The 25,406-nt window shown below is 50.6% G+C and overlaps 1 protein-coding gene across 5 annotated transcripts in view; it reads right to left on the minus strand.

The window, feature by feature from the left end:
• Abcc8 (ATP binding cassette subfamily C member 8) overlaps positions 1 to 24,895 on the minus strand; it is a 70,313-nt gene extending 45,418 nt beyond the window's left edge. For 2 of the 5 annotated variants that reach the window (XM_013353678.2, XM_005366746.3), the window contains exons 1-8: positions 24,644 to 24,791; positions 23,311 to 23,452; positions 19,355 to 19,476; positions 13,781 to 13,947; positions 11,271 to 11,513; positions 10,305 to 10,493; positions 2,657 to 2,821; positions 59 to 214 (exon numbers count right to left, since the gene is read on the minus strand). In XM_013353678.2, coding sequence (XP_013209132.1) covers positions 59 to 214; positions 2,657 to 2,821; positions 10,305 to 10,493; positions 11,271 to 11,513; positions 13,781 to 13,947; positions 19,355 to 19,476; positions 23,311 to 23,452; positions 24,644 to 24,791 — 1,332 coding nt within the window. Of the gene's footprint in view, positions 1 to 58; positions 215 to 2,656; positions 2,822 to 10,304; positions 10,497 to 11,270; positions 11,514 to 13,780; positions 13,948 to 19,354; positions 19,477 to 23,310; positions 23,453 to 24,643 lie in introns of all 5 variants that reach the window. The other 3 variants (XM_026789081.1, XM_026789082.1, XM_026789080.1) reach the window with 2 other exon arrangements.
• Positions 24,896 to 25,406: the final 511 nt, after the last annotated feature.

Here is a 25,406-nt window from a genome sequence, read left to right on the forward strand (position 1 = left end):
CTCCCCCTCCCCAATACCTACCTCCACAACACAAGAGTTTCCCAGCACATTCTGATACCTGTACTGGCATAGCCCAGAGGTTTGGACATAAGAAGAAAAACCACATGAGTTGGTTTGTGTCGATGGCCACCAGGTTGCAGATCTGCCCGGCAGTCATTTCCCCCATGGACAGGTTGGAGGTGGACAGCTGCATGATTTTATTGTAAATCTTGGTCTAGAAAAGAGAGCAGAGGGCTTCATGTTTGTCGCCGCCATCTCTGTCACCACTCCAGATCTGGAAAGGCCAGCAGCTTCTCCGACATTCCTACAGAGCCCGCACGCCATAACTGTGCAATGACTGATACCATAGATCAAGCAAGTTGAGAGGCAGGAATCCAAGCTAAAGCAGCTATTCTCCAGCAAGTGTGACCTCTCCCTGGAGGGACAAGACATAATTAGCTCCTAAATCTCAAAAGCAGGTCCTCGTATCTATTTATGTTCTTGATTTACTGGAGACCAGCGCAGAACACATTTCAGAGACATAAAAATGATGCTTGAGGGGCAGCCCATTTTAGTGGGGTCACCTCACCCCCAGGCCAGGTCATGCTGTCAGAGAACCATGGAACAAAGCAAGGGGTCAGCCTCAGCAGACCTGGGTCAGTCAGCCGCGGGGCAGTACAGAGAGTAATGGTTGCCTCCAGGGCTCAGATCTGAAAGTTTTATGTGCTCACTGTCAGCACCTTCCAGAAAGATCGGGTTTTCAGGCCACATGCTCTGGAAAAAGGAAGAATCCGGCCCTATCTTAAATGTCCACAGGGCGCCTGCTCTTGGGCACAATCGCACCACTTCTGCGGCAAAGCCTTAAATCATCTTTGTGCTAAGCTTAGCTTGCCTTTGTTTGTGGGCCGGGTTTTCTGAAAGCACGAGTTTCTCCGATACAGCAGGGGAAGGCTGGAAATAATGACGGTGATATTTTTGGACAGATTCACGTACTTTCCATGTACTTTCTGGCTGTACGCAATTAAACTTCAAAGGCTAACCAGTGACTACAGCATTATTAAGAATCGAACTCACAATCAACTGTACACGCTGGCACACACACACGTGTGTGTGTGTGTGTGTGTGTGTGTGTGTGTGTGTGTGTGTATGCCTGTGTGTATTTGCATGTGTGTATGACTTAGGAATTTTGCTTGGTAACTTACACACAGGTTCTCATATATGAGGACACATTTTCTGGAGGTAACTTTCTGGAAATCTCTTAAAGGAAAGAGGTCTTTTATTTCTTCTCTGCTTCCATAATGAATGTTATCATTTCCTCTTTGTGGCACATAAATAATTCTCTCTTATTAATGTGAAAGATTCAGCTAGATAAAAAAACAATTACAGGCTGATATATTAAAATCCCATTTGGGGGCTCTTTCAGCATAATTGGAAAACACTGGGCTTCTGTGATTTATGGCGCACAAAGAGAAAACAGATCTGATGACAAGGCTATCCAACCATAAAATTGGTTGTGGTGGCACAAGCTGGCCTGTCCCTGGAGGACTGGAGCCAAGGCTGGGGACCAGAACTGGGCGAGTTTGGTGCTTCTTAGCTCTGAGCACCAATGACCCTGAGAGGGTCTTGGGGTGTCATGGGTGTCCCCACCTTTCCCGCCTGCTGGTACTCTTGAGCACATACCGTTTCCTCCTGGAAAGCCGCTGAAGCTGGACGGCATCATCTGCACATCCGCATCATCAATGCGACTATCAACCACAGCCCGTACTGCCCCAGTTTAAGTGGGCTTTCCTCCTCTGTTCAGCCCCTTTCAGGTGCTTCTGAATGACCCTCACGGGATCAGCCCATGTTCCCGGAAATGACTCCAACATCTAATCTCTCTCTATATAGCATAGCTTTGATGGATGAGGAAGTTTGGGATTTCGTGCAGCTCTGTGAAAATCATCAGGGATGGTAGAAGTGGCTACTTGGCCTCTCTCTCTTCTTTGCACTATGAGAATTTCAAGACAGAGACAAGTGGTCTCAAATGAGAGTATAGCTACTGCACTGCCCTGGACTGGTGCGGAACACTGACAAGCTTTTATCCTATGCGACCTGTTCCCACCCAGGATTCTCCATACAAGGACCTAGCTCAAGTCCTAATTGAAGTCCTGAGGTTTGGGATGGCTCTCATCAGTACTGTCCTCCATGGTGCTGAGTCCTTTCTGGCTTTGACCATCCTGCCAATCTATTCTAAAAGGTAGGACCAAGAGCTTAGTCCTACACATCACCAATCTCTCTTTGTGAACCCTGCGTTGGAGAGGTCAAATGGACCTTAGATGTTTTGTTGATATGTTATGATAGTTCGCATATCTGCATCCAAGCATGCTATCCCCTAGACCTCCAGAATTAGAGACGGAGTCTGAGCCCACAGTCTCCCCAGCAGGAGAGGATGTCACCATTGCCTGGTGATGCCCCCACTTTTAAGGACTGGGAAGAGCCAAGAACTAAGCAGCTGGCATCTTGTATCAGTCTAGTTCATGGCAGAACCGGAGCCACCACTGCTTCCAAGTCCCCAGCCCCAATATACTTTCCACTCCACAGCCGACGGTTAGTTCTAAACATGGGAAAAGCATCAAATTATTCTGACCTTCAAGTATAAGCAAAGCCGCGAAAGTAAAGAAGGGAATGATGCCAGTACCTGAATCGCTCCTCTCAGGTTGATCCCGGTCTCAATGGCGACATAGTACGAGGCTTGCAGGAATGTCCTTTGCAGTAGGAGGGCAAGGAACAGAAGCACAGCCAAGACATAGGCATTTCCAAGGAACTCTTGGGACGAGACAAAGTAAACCCCGAGAAACTGTGTCTGTGGAGAGAGAAAGCCAGCGGTGGCAGTTGCTGCTGGAAAAGCAACCCCGTCAGTACAGGTCATGCTGTATGGTTGGATTACTGTGGGAAACTCCGTGTTTGCAAAGCCTGTGCAATTCTTTGTAATGAAGAGCTCAGTAAGGAGCCGGGAGATTGGCTCAGTTGGGAAAGTACTTGCTTTGCAAGCCTGAGGACTGGAGTTCAGTCCTTGGCACCTACATGAAAAAGCTGCATGCAGCAGTGTGTAACCCCAGCCCTGGTAGAAGGAGTCCCGGGGACTAGCTGGCCAGCCAGTCACTGAATCAGTGAGCTCTGCTTTCAGTGTGAGTTCCGCTGTCAAAAAATAAGACAGATTTCGTCAGATGGTGCAGTGGATAAAGGTGCTTGCTGTGCAAGCCTGGAGGCCTGAGTTTGGCCCACATAATGGCAGAAGAGCAAAACCAACTTCAAAAAGTTGTCCTGGACCTGCACATGTGTACTTTGTCACACTCACCTACACACACAGAAATACATACACACACACACACACACACACACACACACACACACACACACAACAAATAAAACATTTTAAGATTTCAAAAATAAAGTAGAAGCAGGGCGGTTTTGGCACACGCCTTTACCAGCACTCGGGAGGCAGAGGCAGGCGGATCTCTGTGAGTTCGAGACCAGCCTGGTCTACAAGAGCTAGTTCCAGGACAGGCTCCAAAACCACAGAGAAACCCTGTCTCGAAAAACAAAAACAAAAACAAAAAAAATAAAGTAGAAAGTGATTGGGGAAGACATATGACATTGGCCTCTGGCCCCACATGTGTGCATACACTGTGCACACACACTGCTAGACTGACAAATCCAACCAAATCTTCTGCAGCAAAGACTGCCTCTACCTCTGTCATCTTCCCACCTGGGGGAACAGAATGGGGTTCAGTTCTGACCTCAACCGTACATGACTCTCAGCATCTCGCCCTCCATGCCCTGGAGTGCACTCTGGGAGGAACAAGAATGAAGAGGACAGATCACGGAGGAGCCCAGACAGAGCAGCGACAGCAACGGCACAGTGCATTCTCTGCCTCAGAACGGGAATCAACCATCTGCTGGGCAGTGACTTCTGAGTCGGGGTGTGGGGAGGGGAAGGGGGAAGGGACTTGGTGCTGACTGTTCCCCGGGGAAAGATGGGAACAAAACACTGACAGCAGCTGTGAAGAACGCACGGGAGCCCTGGCCCTTCAACTCCCAGGACCTCCTTTTAAGTCTAAGTCACCCTCTCTGAACTCCAGCAAGGCCCCAGATAATAATCATGACAAACATTCTGCCTTTGTGCTAAAGATTCCAGGAAGTACCAGCATTGCCTGTTTCCAGACCGCTGGCTCCCAGGAAAACTTTGAACTTGGTGAGCCATCACCCTCCAGCACAGCCACATCAATCTTCCCATGAAGACAACACTCTCACCTTTCTGCCACTGTGCCCCGACTGCGGACATCTGGAAGGGATGTGGGAGGTCCTCCAGCATAGAGAGAGATGGGAACAAAACGAGGAGAAACTCAAGATCATGGCCTTGGCAGTGATCAGGCCAACAAGAGCAGAGCTCTCTCGGGGACACTTCTGAGAATCAGAAGTTCCTGAATCTTGGCTTAGGGGCCAGGATGGTGGAAGACCTTACTGCAGAGAGCATCTGTGGTGATTTTTCTGCCAGCCTTCGTAACCCATGGAACTGCCTGGTCCTGCCCACAGCCACTTCTCCCCAGCGCCACAGGACAAGTGCCGGCCCAGGAGACCAATGAGACACACTCTAAGGACGGCCCTGCTGAGGTCCTGAGCTTCTGAGTCACCATGTCACTGGAGAAACCACCAAAGGGAAGGGTGGAAGGCAGGAGGGTGGGCTGGGCTAGAGGGTTGGGGGGGGAGGGTGCGCGAGAGACCATACATCAGAAAGCACAGTGCTCGTTCTTCTGCTACTCAGGGAGCAGGGCACCACGTGGGGCCCTGCTTTACACAAGAGGAAGCAGAGTTTCATGGTGGTGACGTGGCTAACACAGGCTATGTCCTCATTAGAGCCATCATGTGAATATGGACCTGTGCTAGAACACTACCTCAGACCCTCTGTCCAGACCTCACCTGGCCGTGTGCCCTGGAGTCACACTCCAACAGTTTATTATCACAAACAGACTTGCAGCTTGTGGCAGATGGAAATATGCCCATCTGGCTGGCTCTAGGTCAAAAGGCACAGGCACAATGAGCTGTTTACAGTTTACTGTCAAACCCAGTCCTGCTTAAGTCTTCCTATCCCAGCATCCTCTCAGCTCTGGAGAGCAGAAACCATTATTTGAAAACCAAGCATGCTTTCAGTATCATCGTTACTAAGGCAACCAATGGCTGTGCACATGAAGCCCAGTCTCAAAAAATGGAGAAAAGGAATAAACGGGTATCAGGCCAAGCAAGAAGCTTAAGAGACCCTGGTGAACTCTTGCAGAAAAGAGGACATTCTGGGTTCTGGGAGGCCTGTGAAAGGCCTGTGGCAGGAGAGAAGAGACCTGGACCATAAATGATGGAAGACAAGGGCTTTGGAAAGCCTTACGACCTAGGCTTATGTTTCCACAAACTCTTGAGGAAGGTGTTTGTTTGTTTGTTTGTTTGTTTTTGGCAAGCTGATGTTAATAATTTTTTTAAAAAAGAAATTAGCTACATTTAAATGTATTTATTCTGTGCACACCCAGGTGCGCAGGTGCATGAGTGACACAACATACGTGCAGGCTCAGAAGGCAACTTGGGAAGTCAGTTCTTTTCTTCAATCATGTGTGCTCCAGAGATTAAATTTAGGCTGCTGGGTTCGGCAGCAAGTGCCGTTACTCATGGAGCCATCTCTCTGGGTCTAAAATATTCTTTTAAATGAATCAGTACCTAGGTTTTCCCATGCTCCCTGTTTTCACCCGACAGCGGAGGCCTGCAATGGAGGCCTCTGGATGCAGAGGACTGATTCCAGAGCGGAAATGTGAAAGCAGGCCTCCTGGGAGGACGGGCCTGTCACTGCCTCACAGGGCAAGGCTTCGAAGGCCCTGTCCTTGTCCCCTGGAGCTTAGACGGTCCCTGGGCTCTTCCTGTTTCAGCGGGGTTAAAAGATGGTCATCTAAGAGGGCCTGAGTACAAGCTATAAGACTATCTCAGATCCCCAGGGCAGCACTCCTGTCCATCTGCCCACACTCATCTGTCACACGTACACAGCCACCAGCTGTCCCTGAGTTTAAAACCTGACGCATCGGCTCTCAGCCATGGTGCCTTTAAAGAAGTCCCTCAACCTCTCTGAGCCTCAATTTCCTCATCTGCACAGCAGTGGGCGAGGGTTTCTACTGCAGGGAGTCCCGTGACCGTGTGCAAATGGCACTCAGAGGACAAGCAATCAGTATGTGAGCCTCCACACTCAGTGCCAGTGACCGCCCAGGCTGGCCCTGGACTCGTGCTGATCCTCCTGCCTCTGATTACCGACTGCATGTGGTCATGTCTTCATTCTTCATTGAAGAACCATTTCCCACAGTGTGTGTATGCCTGTCTGTATGTCTGTCTCTGCATGTTTGTGTGTGCATCTGTTTGTGTGTATATGTGTATGTGAGCGTGTGTAGTGTCGTGTGTCTATCAGTCTGCCTATGTCTATCTCTGTCGTGTGTATGCACCCGTCTATTTGTCTATGTGTATGTATGTAGTGTGTGGTGTTAGTGTGTCTGTCTGTGTCCATTTCTGTGTGTATAGTGTGTGTCTGTCTGTATGTATGTATTGTGTAGTGGTGTATGTGTATATGTGTGTGTGCATACACGGTGCTGTGGCTTGAATCCAGAACTTCCTGGAGGAGGAGACACAAAGCTGAGGAGTCGGTGACAGGAAAACGGCCACCACAGGCACTATGTGAACACTGTCATTAAGAGGCTACTGACATCCGCACACCACAGAAACAGCAGGACATTAACGACCATTATGTCACCAAGAGTGAGAGAGACAAATATGGTCACCCAGGGAGGAGGGAGGGGGACAGAAAAGGGGGTAAGAATGAGAAGTGGAAGAGCAGAAGGAGGAGAGAGAGAAAGAGGATATCACTTTTTTTTAACAGAATTTGTTTGGAAACAACATAAGCAGTCTGCATGTTCTTCTCACCATAGCCTAGAAGGGTCAAAGCTCTGGCCTTGGATTCAACCTCGGGCTGCTCTTTTTTAGGCTCAGCTGATAGCCCAGAATGGAGCTGGCAGGTTCAGATACCAGTCATTCCTTATGAATTCAACTCCATCACCCTCCCGCCAACTCAGTGGCATCCCTGGCAGGTGACAGATTGGAGAGGGGGTTGGGCAAGAGAGTGGGGCTGGAAAGAATTAGATTCTGGGTAGAGCCCAGATTTCTCTGGGAAGAGATGACAGTGGGGCCAGGTTCTTCTGAGTGGGTTCTGTGGGTTACAGTCGAAAGAGCAAATCAAAACTGCTTATCCTTCTGGATGCCAAAGGTGGTCTGTTCCTTGACAATTGTCCTAGAAGGGAAGCAGGGACAGACAGCTGCTGACAGCGTCAACAGCGGGTGCCAACTCTGCAGACTAGAGCAGGCTGGACATGGGCTGAAGCCCTGTGTTAGCTTTCCCCTTGTCCCCACACCGAACGACCCCGACAACACTGGTTTGGGACAGAGCTGCGTGGAAGGAGAAAGAACAAACAGCTGCACAGAAAGAGCTCTTCTAACATTTTCTGGGCTCTGATGCCCAAGTGAGAATTAAATGCAGGAGGCAACCTTGGGCTGGAGAGCTAGAGCGTTCCAGAGGCTAGGGCTGTGTTTACTCTCAACTCTGTTTCTATGTCGGAAATTTGCTGATTGCATTTGGGCAGCAGGGAACAAGTATTAAATCTGATAACACCTGCTGCCACTGAGGCAGAGCCATCTGTCCCAGGGATCTGTGTGCCGATAAGCGCACTCCATCAAGAAGGCAATAAACCCTAGCCAGCCCTGGGGCTGAGACAGGGAGGCAGGTCCAGGAACAACCTTCTCAGGGCCGCTCCCACCATCTCCGTGGGCTGCTTTCTCCTTAGAAGAAGTTCCCAAGAGTAGGGAAACACAGGAAGATGGTTACAAGCCGATGGGGGCTCTGGCCTGGGCTACTTCCCCCTAACATGCAGAACAGAGAAGGTGGAGGATTCTGGGGTTGTCTATGGCCAGACTAAAGCTGGAGATCCCACTGCTAGAGGCAGAGGAATAAGCTCCCGCTCTCTCCTGGTAAAAGCCAGAGGCTCCAAAGGCCAGAAAAAGAGGCCAGGGAGATGGCTCAGAAAACTCATGTGGTAGAAGAGAACTGATTACAGTAAGTTGTCCTCTGTCCCCGACATGTACGACATGGTGTATGCGCGTGCACGTGTGTACACACACACACACACACACACAAACAAACAAACAAACTCAAAAAGTCCCTACCTGGCTAATCCAATTTCTCTCTTGAGAGCCTATTCAATAACCTTTCTCTTGGGAGGGGGGGGGGACAGGGTCTTACTATGTAGCAAGGCTGTTTATGTTCCCCCTCAAAGTCATACGTAGCTATAGATAGTTTATTTAGATTTCTCCCTCATTGGATTTCACAATCCTTGGAGCCACAGTGACAGTCTGATAGTAAAAGTCATCTTGGTGTCATGGCTTGAGAGTCCAGACTTCAGAGCAAGACAGCAGGGTTCAAATTCTCGGGCTGTTAGAAATGGCTGAGAGACCCTGGGGAAAGTTACTTAGCCTGGCTCAGTGCCACGGTTCTCGTCTGCAAACGGGAAAAAGAGTGTCTATCCCATGAATTACATGTCATGAAAATTATATCTCAATATACCCATGGCCCATCCCCCTTTACCCATCCCAAAGGGTTCCTTTAGGGATTAAACAAGAACGTGGGAAATGCCCACAGCCAGGTATGTGTCCTATATGGACGCTAGGTGAGCACTGTTGCTAATGATCTTGACCATAATTCTCCAGGACCCCACAGTCCTGCCTAGAGCCAGCAAACGTTAGGATCAATAAACGTATTCTGGACAAATCAGACCCACAGACTGGGCCTGTCTGGGATTTCAGACTCAGAAGTACTCTGCGGACTAATTATGTTTGGAGAAAACTTTGTAAATCTCTGGAGGATTAACAGCTGTCTGCAAGGTCAGTGCTCAGGGACAATAAACATTATACAGGGCACCACCAGCTATCAGGAGCCCTAATTACTCTCAGTAGCACCAGGGCCTGTGTATGCATGCAATGTTACAATAGACTTGTCACTGGGATTTTACAAGGCAGCACCTCACTGGGGACAAAGTTCCTCACTGCGGCCATCTTCACCCAGGTGGTTGCAGAGAATCAAGAGGCTTCTGACACTCCTTTCAGAGTTATTCTGTCTGTGTATATGTGTGTGTGTGTGTATGCACGCACATGCACGTGCACACACATGCATCTATGCAGGTACTCCTGGAGTTAAAGGTGGTTGTGAGCTACCTAACATGCATACTGGGAAACAACTCAGGTCCTCTGAAAAAGCAACAAACACTCGTAACTGCTGACCCTTCAACCCTTTTTAACATTAGTTTTCAAGTTGATTCAAAAAAATGGGTTTCATTGCAACATTATCATACATCATAGTAATTTGCTCATATTCACCCCATCTGCCCCCTTCCTGCTTTTGTTGGTCCCTGGGCGCCTTAATAGGTTCCTTCTGATCATATGTTTTTAATATAATATAATATAATATAATATAATATAATATAACGCACACACACATACATACAACCACATGTATAGCCTTGTCCAAAACATTTCAGTGAGAGGCAGGTGGATCTCTGTGAGTTCGAGACCAGCCTGGTCTACAGAGCTAGTTCCAGGGCAGGCTCCAAAGCCACAGAGAAACCCTGTCTCGAAAAACCAAAAAAAAAAAAAAAAAAAAAAAACATTTCAGTGGCGGCACCTTCTGAGCTGAAAAGACCACTGAGTATCACGTAGTCTACTGGGTTTCAAGTATCTTGGATAGGTAAAAAGCTTTATAGGCTAAGCATGGCAGTGCACACCTTCACACTCAAGCATTTTAGGAGGTGCAGAGGCAGGAGGATCAGGGGTCCAAGCGGAGTCCCACTGCATAGAGAGTTTAAGATCAGCCTAGGCTAGATAAAACATGTCTCCAAAAACCAAGAAAGAGAGAGTAACAAAGAGAGAGGAAAGTCTAATATGTTAACAGAACTGGGGTAGTGGGAACGTGAGCAGGAAGTGGGGATGCCCATGGGACTGGCACAGTTTCTCCTGCATCAGCAGCCATCCTAGATGCCCCTGCAGAATATCAAGAGCCAGGATTCTCAAACTAAAGGCAGAGGGCTGACAGTCAGGCCCCTCCAATCTCTTGGGGCACAGCATTTTGGCCACAACTAACATAGCTCACACGCATACCTGCACAAGACAGCTGTGGGCAAACCTTCTAAAGGGTGCCTAGCCCTGCCCCAAGGATGGCCCACCTTGGGCTGGAAGACATGGTTCTCCTTCCCCAGGTGGTCCACAATCCCAAAGATGCAGAGTGGCCCGGCGAAGCCTAGAAGATCAGCCAGGATGCGGAATGTGCTGCTAAGGACCAGGCGTCTCCCAAAGGCATGGCAGAGAGCCCTCCAGATGGCCCGGGCACTCTGTGGGCTCTGCATATCCTTCCGCTGCTGAGAGAGTCCCACAGTTAGATCAGAGTCGGTGAGAGTTCAGCCATGCAGAGCCCCTCATCCCATCACCCCTATATCCTGTTGCCTGGGGAACCCTGCAACTATTCTGTCTGTGAACAGAAAAACTTCAGTAGAACATCATGATATCAATGAATTATGACAGGGCAGGTCAAATTGGGAAATTGAGGCCTGAGGCATATCAAGTCACAGGGCTGGGAGGGGGTCACTTGATCAGAACAGCACCATCTTGATGGATTGGCACCTGCTATGTTCACTCATTACCATGTTTCAATACTGCCCTGAGTGCCAGGCACACACAGTGAAGGAACAGGGAGTCCAGAGCAATGGGCGGGGCATGGAGGTTCTCAGGGCGTCACGTTCCTCATTACTGACAAGAACTGACCTTCTCATGGTCAAATTTGCAGAAACAGGGTAGAGCCCATGCCAACACCTTGCCTCCCACACTGGGTGGAAACCCCCATCACTGCAGCTACCGTACTTCAAAATGAAGAGCACATGAGTCATATAAAGCCATACCCCTTACCAAGCCTCAGTTTCCCCATTTTGACAGTGAGTGTTTTGGACATGCTGGCCTAAACTGTAAGGGCCATCCCCACTCTGAGCTTCCTATGAATATTTGGTCCTAGAATTCTCCCCTGCTACTGAGGGTGAGCCTATTTCCATCCCCAGGAGTTTGGCCTACTGCCCTCCAAAATCCCTGGCTGTGACTCCCTGGGAAGGCAGGCGACGGGTGGTGTGACTGGACCCACTGACCGCCTGAGCATCAAAGGCCACGCAGAGTCGCTGGTAGTTGGTGAGGGCTCTCATGGCAATGGGCAGCTTGCCGATGGCCCGCAGGTCGATGGGCTTCTTGTGGGCGGTCTTGATGAAGGCGTTCATCCACCAGTAGGTCCCCTTTGACAGGAGGTTAACAAAGGGCTGCAGAAAGCGCACACCCAGGTCCTGCAGGTCTTCAGGGGGTTTCACCTCCCTTGGAGTCTTGAAGAAGATGTACCTCTGTGGGGCATACGGATGGAGGGCAGGGGTGGAGGATGGGCGGATGCCACTCCTCCCCTTCCCACCACCCAGCAGGGTCTAGGCGTGATGGTCTGCACTTGGCTCTCTATGGCCTCCAGGAAAAGGGCCTCCTGGGCCTCTGTGCTTTGCGGTTGTTCACTGAGGCTAGGGAAGAATGGGGGTCACCACTGTGTTTTGTGCAGGGTGAAGGTTAATGTTGACTGTCAGCATCTCCTAGGAGACAGGCCTCTGGGGATGTCTGTAGGGCATATCCACACTGGGTTAACTGAGGAGGAAAATCCACCTTACACGTGGGTAGCATCATTCCAGGACTGGTGCTCCCAGCCGAATAAAGAGAAGAAAGCAGCAACTAGAGAGAGGAGTCGGTTAAGAGCAGCTCCTGCAGAGGACTCCAGTTTGGTTCTAGGCACACAACTGGGTGGCTCACGACTGTTTATGACCTCAGCTCCAGGGTATGCGATGGTCTCCCCCAGGCACCTGCACACATGTACACAATGCCCCCCTACCCAGTCATCCCCAGACACACATGCATGCATGGAACTAAGACACATTTCTTTGAGAAAGAGTCTCACTATGTAGCTCTGGCTAGCCTGTAACTCATTAGGTAAACCTGGAATTCAGAGACCTGCCTGCCTCTGCCTCCTAAGTGCTGGATTAAAGGTGTGTGCCACTATGCCTGGCTAATTTAAATAATGTTTAATATAAATTTAAAGTGCTCTTAGAAAGAGAGAGAGAGAGAGAGAGAGAGAGAGAGAGAGAGAGAGAGAGAGGAGCTAGACACCAGCCAACACTCACCTCTCCCTGCTTCCTGTGGATGCAGTGTGACCACTTGCTTCACGCTCCTACCCACCATGCATTTCCTGCCAGTGCCTCTACCCTTAAACAGCGAGCCACAGTAAACCCTCATTTCCCCAAGGTGCGTTTATTAGCTACTCCGTCAGAGAACAGTAAGAGTAACTAACACCTGCTGAGCTTGCAGAGCTTGAAGTCATGTGGACCTGGCTCAAACCCTGCCTCCTGCACATGCTCATAAATGCACATGCTCGCAAACATCATCTAAAACATTAATTAAAGAAAGTGAGGTGTACATCCCAGGGTCTCTGTGAGGATCAGTTGTGGGAAGGAATGTACCAAGGTTGGCTTTCCTGGGGACCACGAGCTAAAAGCAGAGGAGCCTGACAGGCACATTCAAAAGTATTTTGGCAGTAGCAGAAGACCCAAGTGAGAAAGGGCCACCACCACCAGGAGGGGCTGGAGGGCAGGCAAAGGATTGTGTCACTCACTGTGGGTAGCTCACACCTTTATGGCAGCAATCAATAATACTGGCTTCACTTTAAAATGCATGCAGATGCCCTTTGCGTAAGCAGCTCCCTTCCTTGGTGTCTCCCCAGCAAGACAGAGTGGCAATACATGGAGAGGGAAGCTTGTTAGTGAACGCCCGCCCACAGAATGATGGCTGCACCAATTATAGCTCATCTATATAGTGGAATGTCATGCAGCCACTAAGAGACTGGACTTGCATTTCAGGAAGCTTGGAGGGAGTTCTAAGAAATACTGATGAGAAGAGCGTGACACTGTATATAATAGGATTCACTTTGATGAAACAAATATTGAAGGAATAACCACAGTTAATTATTTGTACTGAGGGAAACCACTAAGGAGATAGTTGTTTAGATAGATGTGGATGATGTCCTATTAATAAAAAATAATAGGGAAGTAAGTTAGCTGTTAGTGTGAGTTACCTGGGAGAGTGGGGGACAGGACCAGGGCAAGGAGAAGGTGTACTCTAAGGTGGAGAAGAAAGAGGAAGACAAAACAAAGAACACAGGTAGACACTCGGGAGGCTGAGGCAGGATAGAAAGTTTGATGGTATCCTGGGCTACATAGTGAGACCTTGTCTCAAAAAATGAACCAAACAAAACAAAATATAAAAGGCACATGAGCAGTGGCCTCACTCACTCACGAATGCTCCACTGAATCCCTACCCCTCAAAAAAGAAGCAGAGAAAAGCAGCCCCTTATACTTCTTCTTGTCTACGGGAGTCAAGGCATCTTCTTTCTCTGAGTACATGGGGTGGAAGGCTGGGCTCTGATGGAATGGTTCCCCTGAAATCTACCTATGGTTTCAGTGCCCTGACCAGGGCAGTAAAGTCATCAAGGTCTCCTGAGCTCTTCTGGATGGCAGCAGTGCCCACCCACATGCAAAGCACACCTGGGGTCAGAACCACTTCCCACTTCCCTGCTTACCCTCACCCTGATGACGTTGACCTCCACAAGCAGCAACATTCCATACAGAATCACCAGAAGCCCCGTGAGGCAGAAGCGCAGCTGAGAGAAGCCGATGGCATGGTCATAGAACTTAACAAACTTGATGGTCTTCGTGATGAAGGCCAAGGTCCAATAGATGAGTAGCGCTGAGGGGACAGAAGAGAGGTTGCCTGAGCACGGCACTGTGGGCCTCTACAAGCATGCAAGCATGTGGGAAGAGAGAACGCATGCTCAGGAGGCACGGGGTGCTCAAGCCCATTTTTAATAAGGGGGTGTGCATGCACCCCTCTGATAACCAATAGACGGGCTGACTTTTGAGACAGATCTCTTATGCATCTGAGAAAGTCATTGAACTTCTAATTTTCTGACTTCTACTTTCCAAGTGTTGTGATTACAAGTATGAGTCACCACCAGATCTAGTGTTGCTTGGAGATTCAGAATGGGTATTTTAACACTTGTTACAGACATGCTCAGAAACACTGATATCCTAAGTCCAACAGGTGAGGCGTATAACAATGATGGAGAAATAGCTTCTCAAAGTCAGCTAAGTTATAAGTTACAGGCACTGTGCCAGGTGAGCACTTTAGACACATTTTCTCATGTGTTTAAATGTTGCCACAACATTGAGAGGGAAGTGGCTTGTCACCCTCATCTCAACCAGTCAAGGGCACTGGTTAACCCATGCTGGGTAACCCATGCAAGGCCACTGCGGCATTAAGTAGCAGAGCTGGGCTCGCCAGTCTACGGTGACTTCAGGTGGAATTCCTAATATGGGAACATTGTAAGGATCTTTCAACCCAGCCTGGTTGTTTTAGATAAGGACACTGAGGCCCACAGAGGTGAATCAGGCATGTTCACTGTCAGCTTGTGATGGGCAGGAGGTGAAGGACCAGTCTCTGTCCTCAGTCTGGAGCCCACAGCACCCCAGTAATGTTCCCTGGAGACCTGGGGCTATGGGGGACATAGAAAGAGTGACTGTTAGCACCATGGAAGAGTGCAGTTTAGAGATTAGAGGTGGAACCCTGCCTCCAGACTCACCTAGATTTACACATGACAGCGGATGGCCTCGGTAAACCACAGAGCACCAAGTGCGTTCAACCTTTGGCCCGGGATAGCCATGAATGCAGCCCAACACAAAATCAGAAACTTACCTAAAACACTATGGATTCTGTCACTGCAGAGTCTCCAAGTGTAGATTTTGTAGACTGGCAATATCATATTGTAATGTCAAATGGCACTGTAACCCCCTGAGACCTGAATTTCCACATCCATCAACGGGGCAGTGACAGCACCGCCCAAAGGTGTTTGGGAGCTGTGTGTAGAAATCATTTAGTACAGGGAGCCTGGCGTGTAGCATGGCTGCCCTTTGGGCATTGGCTGTTGACATTTTCATGAGAGCTGGATTTCAGATTTGATCTGCTTCAGAAGCCCTGGGTGAATTCTGCCCTAAATCTTCACCCTTCCCCATAAACTGCCAACTTGTCACTGTTAACTTGTGAGAGCAAACCAAACACAGCTAGGTAAGCAGTCCCAAAGGGGATGTTGATTCAGGCAGCTCCAGCACCCCTTGTCCCTAGACACATTACAAACCAAGCCACAGTAAGTGAAGGAGGCTTGTGTCTCGCCTACACCCGAGTCGTCAGGCCATCCTCTGAGAAAAAGATGAGCTCTGTTTGACCTGGTTGTGGGCTGAGAAGCAGGTCAAGACACAAGGCCTCACCATGTGACCAGGTCTGAGTGTGGGCAAAAGGAGAGAGGGAAAGGACCCTGAGGAATGTGATGATGGCCCCTCATGTGTGCTCCGCTCCAGACCACGGGGATCCACAGCTGGGGGTCATGCCTGGCATGGGTTATTTCAATGTGCTGGGTATCTTTTGCCCAGATGAGAGAGCCGCCTACTGGGGCAGAGACTTGAGCTGTGCCCCTGTGTCTAATCCCTAGGATTCTATAACAAGTCTGTGATTTAGCCAAGGAGGACTTAGTGTTCCTACCAGGATGGGAAACCAAGGTTCAAAGAGACCGAGTGTCCTCTGCCAGGGCACAGAGGACATTAATGGCGGAGCCAGGGTGAGCCCAGAGAGTGTCCTCCCACAGGACAAACTCCAACCTGTCACTGGGCACAGCCACCCGCACCCACCAGCTTCCTGGTGTTGGCCTGAGAGCAGCGGGAGCCTGGCCATAGGCGTGAGTGGGAGGTGGAGAGTTCTAGGCTCTAGATACTCCGACTCCTCTCCCCAGTTTTCTCCTCAGTGCCACACCCCTCCCACTGCCATGTTCTGAGTAGTACACCTGCATATTCTGCACCCATCCACTGCTCTCCCTCTACTCCACCCTGGCCTTCACAGAACCACACATGAGGTCATGTTCAGAAGCCCTCACTGCACCCACGGCCACAGTTGATGCTCAGAATACTCAAAGCCAGGAGTATGGCCCCTAACTATAATCCTAGTACTTGGGAGGTGGGTCAGGGGTTCAAAGTTACCCTCGGCTACATACTGAATTTGAAACTAAACTGGTCATCATGAGATCCTGTCTCAAAAAAAAAACAAAACTACAAACAACTAAAACAAAAACAAAAATGAAAAGAACCAAAGCAAAGAGACCTCCACAATAGTAACAATAATAGTAATGGTAGGGAAGAAACCCAAGTGTCCACCGGAAGACGAATGGACAGCAAGATGTGCCATAGCCAGATAATGGGATATTACTCAGTCCCAGAGGAAGGAAGTTCTGGCACAGGCTACAATATGGACAGAGGACACTGAATAATAATAACTAAGTGAAGTTACTGTGGTGGTCTGAAGGAAATTGGCTCCCATAGGCTCCTAAGTGTGGCACTATTGGCAGGTGTAGCTTTGTTGGGGTAGATGTAGCCTTGAAGGAAATGTGTCACTGGGAGTGGGCTTTCAGGTCTCAGAAGCTCAAGACTGGCCTAGTGTGTCACACACTCACTTCCTGCTGTCTGCCGATCTGGATGTAGAACTCCCAGATACCTCTGCAGCACCACCATGTCTGCCTGCATGCCACCACGCTTCCAGCCATGATGATAATGGATGAAACCTCTGAAACTGTAAGCCAGCCCCAATTAAATGTTTTCCTTTATAAGAGTTACCGTGGTCACTGTGTCTCTTCACAGCAATAGAAACCCTAACTAAAACATTACAAAAGGAAAAAGGCTCCTAATAAAACCAGAAAGTCGAGTGCTAGGTCCATGGGCTAGGGAAGGGAGAGGGAAGGTGTTAATGTTTAATGAGTTTAGCACTTTGGTTTGGGAAAGTCCTAGAGACAGACAGTGGTGATGGCTGCATGGCTGTGTAAATGTTCCACAGCAATGCACACGCAGTGGCTAACATGGTCAACACTATGTTACATACATATGAGCACACACACACACATACACACACCACACAAAACCCAAAAAGAGGCGAGAGAACCTTGCCCAAGTCAGTCAGGGCTGCACAGGAAGACCTTGTCACAAAAATAAGATGAACAAACAAGAATACAACAACCACAATAGCAACAACAACCAAGACCAAAGGCAAACAACTGCTCATTGCTCCCGAGAGAGGACCAGGACCTCTATGAGGCCTGCAGCCTGCCGATGGTCTCCTCCCTGACTTCCCGACTCCAGCCACTCTTTCTCAGATCCCTTTGTGTTCTCGGCTCCTTGGGGTCTTTGCACACATCCTCAGCTCTGCCTGGAGCCCTTCTCCCTTTGCTGTGAGTTCCAGTTCTCTGTTCTTGTCTTTCTTGGGGCCCCAGAATTACATTGTATGGGATAGTTTAAGCCGTCTCATGATTTACCCTCTTGTGGGACTCCAGACCTGTGACCAGATGTGGGCCTTCGAAGGGGGATGGTTTTTCCATGAACTGTCCTCTATCCCCACAGCTCAGCACCCCCTTTCACCTGATCTAGAATTTCTGGAACTGTAGAGCTTCTCCTGGAGGCAAAACGCCGACCAGGGGAACCTGGGAAATAGGAGAAGTCATCGGTTTTTTGGGAAGCACGGACCCACCCATAGTGATGATTTGGGCTCCCAAGACAGAACCAGGCACTTGCTGGAAAGTGAGGAGGCTGGCTTTCAGGTGCCGACAGTGTTTGCAAGATTCTGCTTAACCTGACTCTGGTGATCCATTATAAGGGGAGGGTTCTCTTGGGGACTGCTCTCTGAAGCAGGGAGCTAACATCTGCCTTCTGGGTGCTAATCCAGGCATACTCATTCATTCACATGGGGTCCTGGGGGCAGGGCCACAGCTGGAGGATCCCGATGGAGCATCACACCTAATATGGGAAGGCAGGCCTGTGCATAGATGTTAGAAAATGTGGCATGCATCAAGACAAGACAGCCATGTCACTGACAGAGCACAGAGAGCTCAGATTCTAGTGTCTATTACACGCTGTGACTATGAACATTCGTGACTTGCTGACGGACCACCAGAGGCACAGCCTGGCCATAGACTGTAGGCTACACAGTAGCAGATCTACACTTACAGTTCTGAGGACCCTCAGAAGCAGATAGAAGCCTGCTCAGTTGCTTGATTTTCATGAGGCAACCTGAGTATCTGGGTAGCCTAGACCAAGTCACTGAACCCCTGAGCGCAGGCTTCTGCTCTGTGGAAGAAAAACCACAGTGGGACCAACCTGATAGGGCTGCAACAAGGCTTAAGATGCATAGTACAGAGTCTGACATGAAGAAAACGCTCAGTGAGTATTTGCTGGTGTTGTTTTAAACCTTTGTGTTTCATGTCTGTATGCAACATTGGGAAGCTACAGCTCCAAAAGAGCTACTGTGGACATCAGTAAGACAGACCATGGGAGCTATGGGCACAGAGCCCAGCCCAGGCTGCACACTCCAAGAAGGGCAGGCGGCATGGCTGCTGTTTCTGCCTGGAACCCCGGTCAGTCGTCCATGTCAGAAGCTGCAAGCCTTTACTCCTTCCCGAGTGTCTAAGAGTCAGGCAGCCTCAGGCCTTTCCCTGCTCCCCATGAGAGCTCATCCAGGCTCAGGCATTAGGTGCCATCCATAAACCCACATCTGCTGAACACACCTCCCTCCCTCCCCCAAACACACGGCTCATTTACTTAACCACACACTTGACCTGGAATTGATGGTCCAGTGACATCTCTAATCCCACAAGCCCGAAACCCAGATCCACAGCTTGCCCCTACAGCCTACCCTGGGGCCAGCTCAGTGACCTTACCCCTGGGATAAGCTCCAGATTTCCACAGGGGGCCCTGCTCACTGGGCTTGGCCACGTTGCCCTCACTGTTCAGATCAGAAGACCTCTGCAGGCTGACTCCGCTTGGAGCTTCCCTGACCACCCTGCACAGACAACCACACCCACCACCCTCCTCCTGCACAAACTTGCTTGTCTCCATCGCATTCTCAGCACCCGTTCCTTGGCTGATTCACTATCTTTGCCCCTCTGCCTCCTCCTCCAGACCTCTGCTCTGTGGAGGCAGAGACCTCTTTCCTTCCGACTCCCAGCCTGGGTTGCTGCCTGGAGTAAGTGCGCAGTGAATGCTGGAGGAAAGGCCTTCCCCATCCTTACCAATCAAAAGCTTGGGGAAGTTGGAGGTCTCGATGTTATGATAGTAGACCACAGATGTGATAGCAGCCATGAATGCCATCCCAGCGGGCATGTACAAGTGGAGGTGGCGGGATTCTGTCACCCTGGGATGGGAGAAGAAAGAGAAAATCAGAGAGGATGTGGATGAGGCCAGCACCCAGGAGAGCAGCACAGGGCTTATGCTTCCTGCTCAGCACACAGTAGGGCCTCGGATAACCATGGCCTGGATGACCATATGCTGGTAGTTTTGTACCCCGGCCTGTATTCCAAACACTCTGTGCATCCCAGTTTAATCAGTAACAGCCCATTTAACGTGAGTGGCACAGGTAAGCACTGATGGTGTCTGCAGGCACTGTACTGATGGTGCTGATGGCGGGCCACGTTTCTCAGTATATGCCCCATGCCAAACATGATTCTAAGTACCCAATGAGTAGTAAATTGTTTAATGAAGCTCCCATGATGTAGACACCCAGTCACCCTATTCTATAACCAAGGGAACTGAGGCACAGATTGGCTAAGTCATATGTCCAAGACCGCACCTTTGCCCTCTTTCTCTGGGCTGGAGGGCAGAGACTACTAGATAGTACCCTCCTGCTTTGACCACAAAGGCCTCAGTGCTGGCAGGAGGCAGGCATGGTGACAATCCACATTGTCCTCCCAGACCTCAGCTTCAGCCAAGAAGTGCGGAGGGTTGCCTTAGCTCTCCTGACCATGGTCTTCCTACAGACAACAAACCACAGACCCAGTCCAGTCCAGCGCTAAAGGCCCAGGCGACAGGGCCTCCAGCAACCTCTCTAGCACTGCCCAGCCTGTTCTTTCTACACCAGTAGTGCTGGAAACCCTCTGCTTTCCCAAAGGGTCCATTTCAGCTTCCTGCCTCAGAAATGTCCTTTCTTATCTTTTTGCTGAATCCAGCAGGCCAAGCGCCCTTACCCTGAAGAAGGTAAACACAAACAAAGACCAGAGCTCAACAACCCACGGAAGGGCTACTCCAGATGGACGGCCTTAAGGCCGAGGGAGGGCAAAGAAGGGGGCAGGCAACTAGGGGAAGCACCCCAGAGGGTGTGGAACCAGGCTGCTCTGAAGGGACAAATATTTGCTCAGCAGAGGTCTCGTGCCATAAGGAATAGAGCACCATGCCAGACGTCTGGGGCCTCTGGGGAGGTCCAAGTGCAGGCATGGAACCAACACGGGCTGTTTGCAAACAGCATCCTCCCCTTGTTGTTCGACAAAGAATCACAAATTACCCAGCCCCTAAGAGCTATATGACGATCAGCTGAAGTGGACTACTAATTTTACACCCTTTTCCAGGGGTTAGTCTGAGGGCGGCCGTGCGGTTCTGGCCACTGAAGTGCTAAAGTCAAGTCTGTAGAGCATGACCTCCCTGTAAGGAAGAGGCACGGCTGGAACACGGCTTCCAAGCTTGCTCCTTCCTTCTTACGGGAGACTTGCAACAGTGAGGAAGGGGTGGCTGACCCACAGAGCAGTGAGGAAAGGCTGAGTCCCTGCAGACAAGGTAGTTTTCCCATTTCTTGTTAACTGGGACTGCTAACTGATGTCCTTTCAGCCTGATATTCCTAGTAAAACGTCTTGCTAAGGGAGGAGACGCAAAGGAGAAAATGCAGAGGACAATCACTGCCTGGGAGAGGGGGCTTCAGAACTCTTGCCTCTGTGCTAGAAATAATGTTGGAATGAATTTAATATTATAACTGCAATTGGAACAATTATGCCACTGTATCAGTTATAATCAGTCTTAAATGCTTTTCTGAGTGATTCAGAATTAAAAAGCAAAGAAATTAGGTACAAGCTTTCTTTATGTCTGTCGCATGTAGGGCGATTTGGGAAAGCACTCGCCTCTTTCCCGCCCCCTCATCACCCTGCAAGCTTTGGCTGCTCTGAATGAACTCACAGGCTCAAGCTCCTGAGGAGGCGGCATCACTACAGATTCAAGACACCTCAGTCAGTCACTAAACACGCCTGAGTTCAGCGTGGAAATGGGGAAGCACAGGGCAGGTCTATCACCTCACCCATCTGGCTCCTCGTGTTCCTTCCTCACACTTGCTGACTCAGGGATGACCTCCCCAAAGACCAGGAGCCCAGAGTCCTGCTGGAGACGCACTGTGCCTTGGAGGAGACACACTCAGTGGGCCTGGCATGCAGGTGTCTGGACTACCTCCTTCCAGTGCCCGTGTCCTGGGAATGCATCCTCTGCTCCAGGCTCTAAGGCTGGACTCAGGACTCTGTTCCTCAGAGAGGCAAGTGAGGGCTCCAGTTCTCGTTTCACAGGTAGAAACCGCCAGGTACGGGAAAGTGGAGTGACATCAATTTCCACAGCTGGCACTGAGCAGGGTCTGGGCCCCCCTATCTTCAGTGGGGTATTTTCCTGTCAGTCAATTATAACCTAGGGGTATTCCTGGCCCAAGGGCTCACAAGTACCTTTCCTAGGTACTGATAGACAGTTTGGAAGGGTCCTGAGGCGGGGGGGGGGGGTACTGACTGGTCCCTGGCTACTAAGCATAAGCACACTTTCTGATATTCTTGTTGGCCTGGAAGGCTTTGGTCAGCAGCAGGACCCAATGCCTCGAGGAGACATTAGTGCCAACACCTGGATGCCTAGATACTAGGGAGCAGGAGGTGACAGGACTAATTACAGCTCAGATGAGCTGGACCTCAATGCTCCTGCCCAATGTCCACCCACATCTGTGACATCACCTGAAACAGTCTCTGAGGCTCCCTGACTCCTCCATTCTGTCTTAAAGATGGCTGCTCCACATCCCCCCGTGTGGCTTTCTGAGCACACACTGTATCTCCCGCTGCAGTCAACCATCACCTATCTGACCTGGCCTGCCTCTGGCTTCACCAACAAGGTCTTTGGCTTCTCACTCAGGAGTGCTGTGCTGAGGGCATCTCTATTGGGCTCAAAACTAAGAGTCAAGTCCAACTCAGCCAGGCAGTCTGCCATCCAAACGCTTTCTCTTGAGCCCTAGATCTGATTTTCAACCTCAGCCCCATGGCTCCCTTCAACATGGCAACTGCTTCAGCCTTCTCCACCCCTCCTGCCCCCAACAGCTAGCCTGGAGCCCAAGGCCATCTCCACACATCAAGCTGTCCTCTGGGTCTCAAATCAAGATTGTGCGCAGGCCCGGTGCACCTGCGCTTTGTCCCTCTTCCTCCTGGGTCATAGTCTCTCCGCTCCTTAACGCCTTCCTCTGCCCATCAGAACACTTGTCTCTGCTCTGCGCTCAGTTCCAAAGCCCCCTCCACCATGGAACCCGTCTAACACTGCCTTCTCCTCTCCTCCCAGACCTTGTCCTTGTGGTATCATTTTATGGAGCTTTCTGGGATACAATAAATGTGAGCAGAGCTTTGGGGTGCCTTGCACTGTGAATACAAAGAGGACCAACACTGAAGATGTCACCAGACACCCATGGAGTCTTCCTGACAGCTTTGCAAACTGAGACCTGAACACATGTTCTGATCTGCAGGATAAGTTAGGAGAAGAATGGGGTCAAAGGTCGGTGGGACTGTATGGTGACAAACATGAGTGCCCGGAGATCCAGGGACTGAATCTCAAAAACAAATGAGGACCAAGGAAACGGCTTCAGTGAGAACAAGTGACATGCTGAACTGTCTTCTCACCCACTTCAGCCACTTGAGGAAGAGACCAGACGTTATCCACAGCAGCTGGGGGCACTCGGACAAGCTCTAGAATGGTTTTAAAGGGGCCGGTACAGAAATCTGCCTTCCCTTTATCCTCCTGACTGCGTTTCGTGTCTGTCTAGGGCTTGGCACAGGTCACGTCAGACGAAGGGTTATGGGCTCTAATAGCCACGGTACCGATTTGTGTAAGGCATGTGATCAGGCACAGAGAGGGTCTCCCTGGGCTTTCCCAGAAGTTCCCTGGAGCAGATCCACTCCCTCCTCAGTCACTCACTTACCCGTCGGACAGGATACCCTCAGCGATCTCACACACAAGGACAAAGAGCAGAATGAAGGTCAGGATCCAACGTAGATTGTGCCCTGGGAAGTGGAGCCAGGTGCTGTGGTGGATGTGCACCTTGGAGCTCTGGCTGCCCCATCCTGCGGGGAGAGATGCAGAGGTAGGAGGACCACCGTGGGGATAGGGAGAGTATATTCAAATCCTACTTCTGCAGATGAACTAAATGTCTAAGCCTGGACCGCAGCATGGTCCGAAACAGTAGCCCACAGAACCCTTGTGAGACAGGTCATCCATTCTGCTTCCTTTCTGATACACATGTAGGCATGTATTCTATTTCTAGCAAGCATTTATCTTTATCAGTAACTAGCAAATTCCTTCTGCAGCAGCTTTTTATTTTTGAGACTGGTCTAATGTTGCCCACACTAACCTTGAACTTCCTCTGTAGCTGAGGATGACTTTAAATTCTCAATCCTCCTGCCTCCACCTCCCAAGAACTGGGATTGTCAGGGTAGCCCAGTTCAGCAACTTCTTACTAATTAGTCTGATGACCACCTCGCCCTTCTTCCCCAAAGGATTTTTAAGAGTTGTTGTTTCTCTTAATTAAAGTAAATGAACATTTGAGGAATCACGTCAACACCCTCTGTGAAGAGAGCTGATTGGCCTGGGAGGAATCAAGGTCTTGGGAGAGGAGGGGACTAGAGTGAAGAGGATTGTCCTGACTGGGGCGCCCAAGTTTGTAGACCACTTTCTGGCAAGTGCTCTGGGTTGCTAAATCCCATCCAAGCTGATCTATGGTCCTGGGTAAGTTGCACTCCAAAGATTCGCGCTCTGTGGGGTACTGGGGTACCGGCACCTCAAGTCTATCTCATCGACCAGCGTGCACTAGATCCCGGGCCCAGGAGAAGCTTGGGCACACGGTCCATTCACGCCGGGAGAGAGCGGGGCTCGCGGGCCTTCACCACCAACCTCCCCTGCCGTAGCCTGCGCTCCCGTCAGAGTCCCGCTTCGGCGGTGACAGTGCGAGCCTGGGAAAGGGGTGACCCGGCTCCCGCCGCTGCATTATTCAGGGTGTGGCCGACGCCCCCCCCCCCCGCACGGCTCGTGCGGGGCCTCATCCCTGGTCAGGCGCTGCAGTGACAAAACTTGGGGACCCCTTGAGTTGTGAGTGCCCGTTGTGTTCGGCGCGGGTTCAAGGATGGGGGAAGGGTACAAGAGCGGAGACGCAGAGGAGAGAACCTAGGGAGACTGGCGAGCGGGTGCCAGACCGCCGGGGCCGAGCTTCAACCCCGGGCCGCGCGCCCTCCCGCCCTCCTCCGCTGCGGCGCGCTCACCGATGAAGAGGATGGGAAAGGTGATGAAGAGCAGGAAGACGTGCGGGACCACATTGAGCGCGTCCACGAAGCAGCCGTTGTTGAGGACTCCCTGGTCCACCCGGTAGGCGGCCGAGTGGTTCTCGGTGCCGCAGAAGGCCAAGGGCATGGCGGCGCGCGCACGGGCTCGGTCCGGGCTCCACGCACCTCCCGCGCCTCTGTTCTTCGCAGCTCCCAGGCCTCCTGCATGGCCCGCTCCGCCCCGTCCCGCCCCGCCCCCACCTGCCGCTGGGCCCCGCCCCGCCCCATCCCGCCCCGCCAGCTGCTCTGGTGGTGTGAGGGTGGGGTCTCACCCAATGCGCACGTGCTTGGGTGCGCAGACACTGTGGTGTCTCAGTGGGAGTCATAACCAAGATGATCCGGATGAGCCCGGAGTGCGTGGATTTGGGATTCCCGAAAGTAAATCCTACCAGCACGGCCCAGATGGAAGTACGAAGATCGGAGGGATCCCCATGGGAACAGAGTAGTACAAGCCCGCACCAGATTGGGTCCAGAGAAACTGTGAAAAACTTTAACTTAGGCGAGTGCTTGGGAATTTTCCAAGTGACTCTGGCATGAGGTTACAGAGGAACCTCAGGGCCAGTACTGATCTTTCCCATAAAGAAAGCAAGGTGGTTGGTTACATGACTGACCCAAGGTCTCCTTGATAGCCAGTGAAAAGCTAGCCTAAATCCAGTTCATCTGCCCCTGTGATAATATACATACATACAAACATGCACATATA

The sequence above is a fragment of the Microtus ochrogaster genome, unplaced genomic scaffold, assembly GCF_000317375.1.
Source record: "Microtus ochrogaster isolate Prairie Vole_2 unplaced genomic scaffold, MicOch1.0 UNK14, whole genome shotgun sequence".
NCBI lineage: Eukaryota > Metazoa > Chordata > Mammalia > Rodentia > Cricetidae > Microtus > Microtus ochrogaster.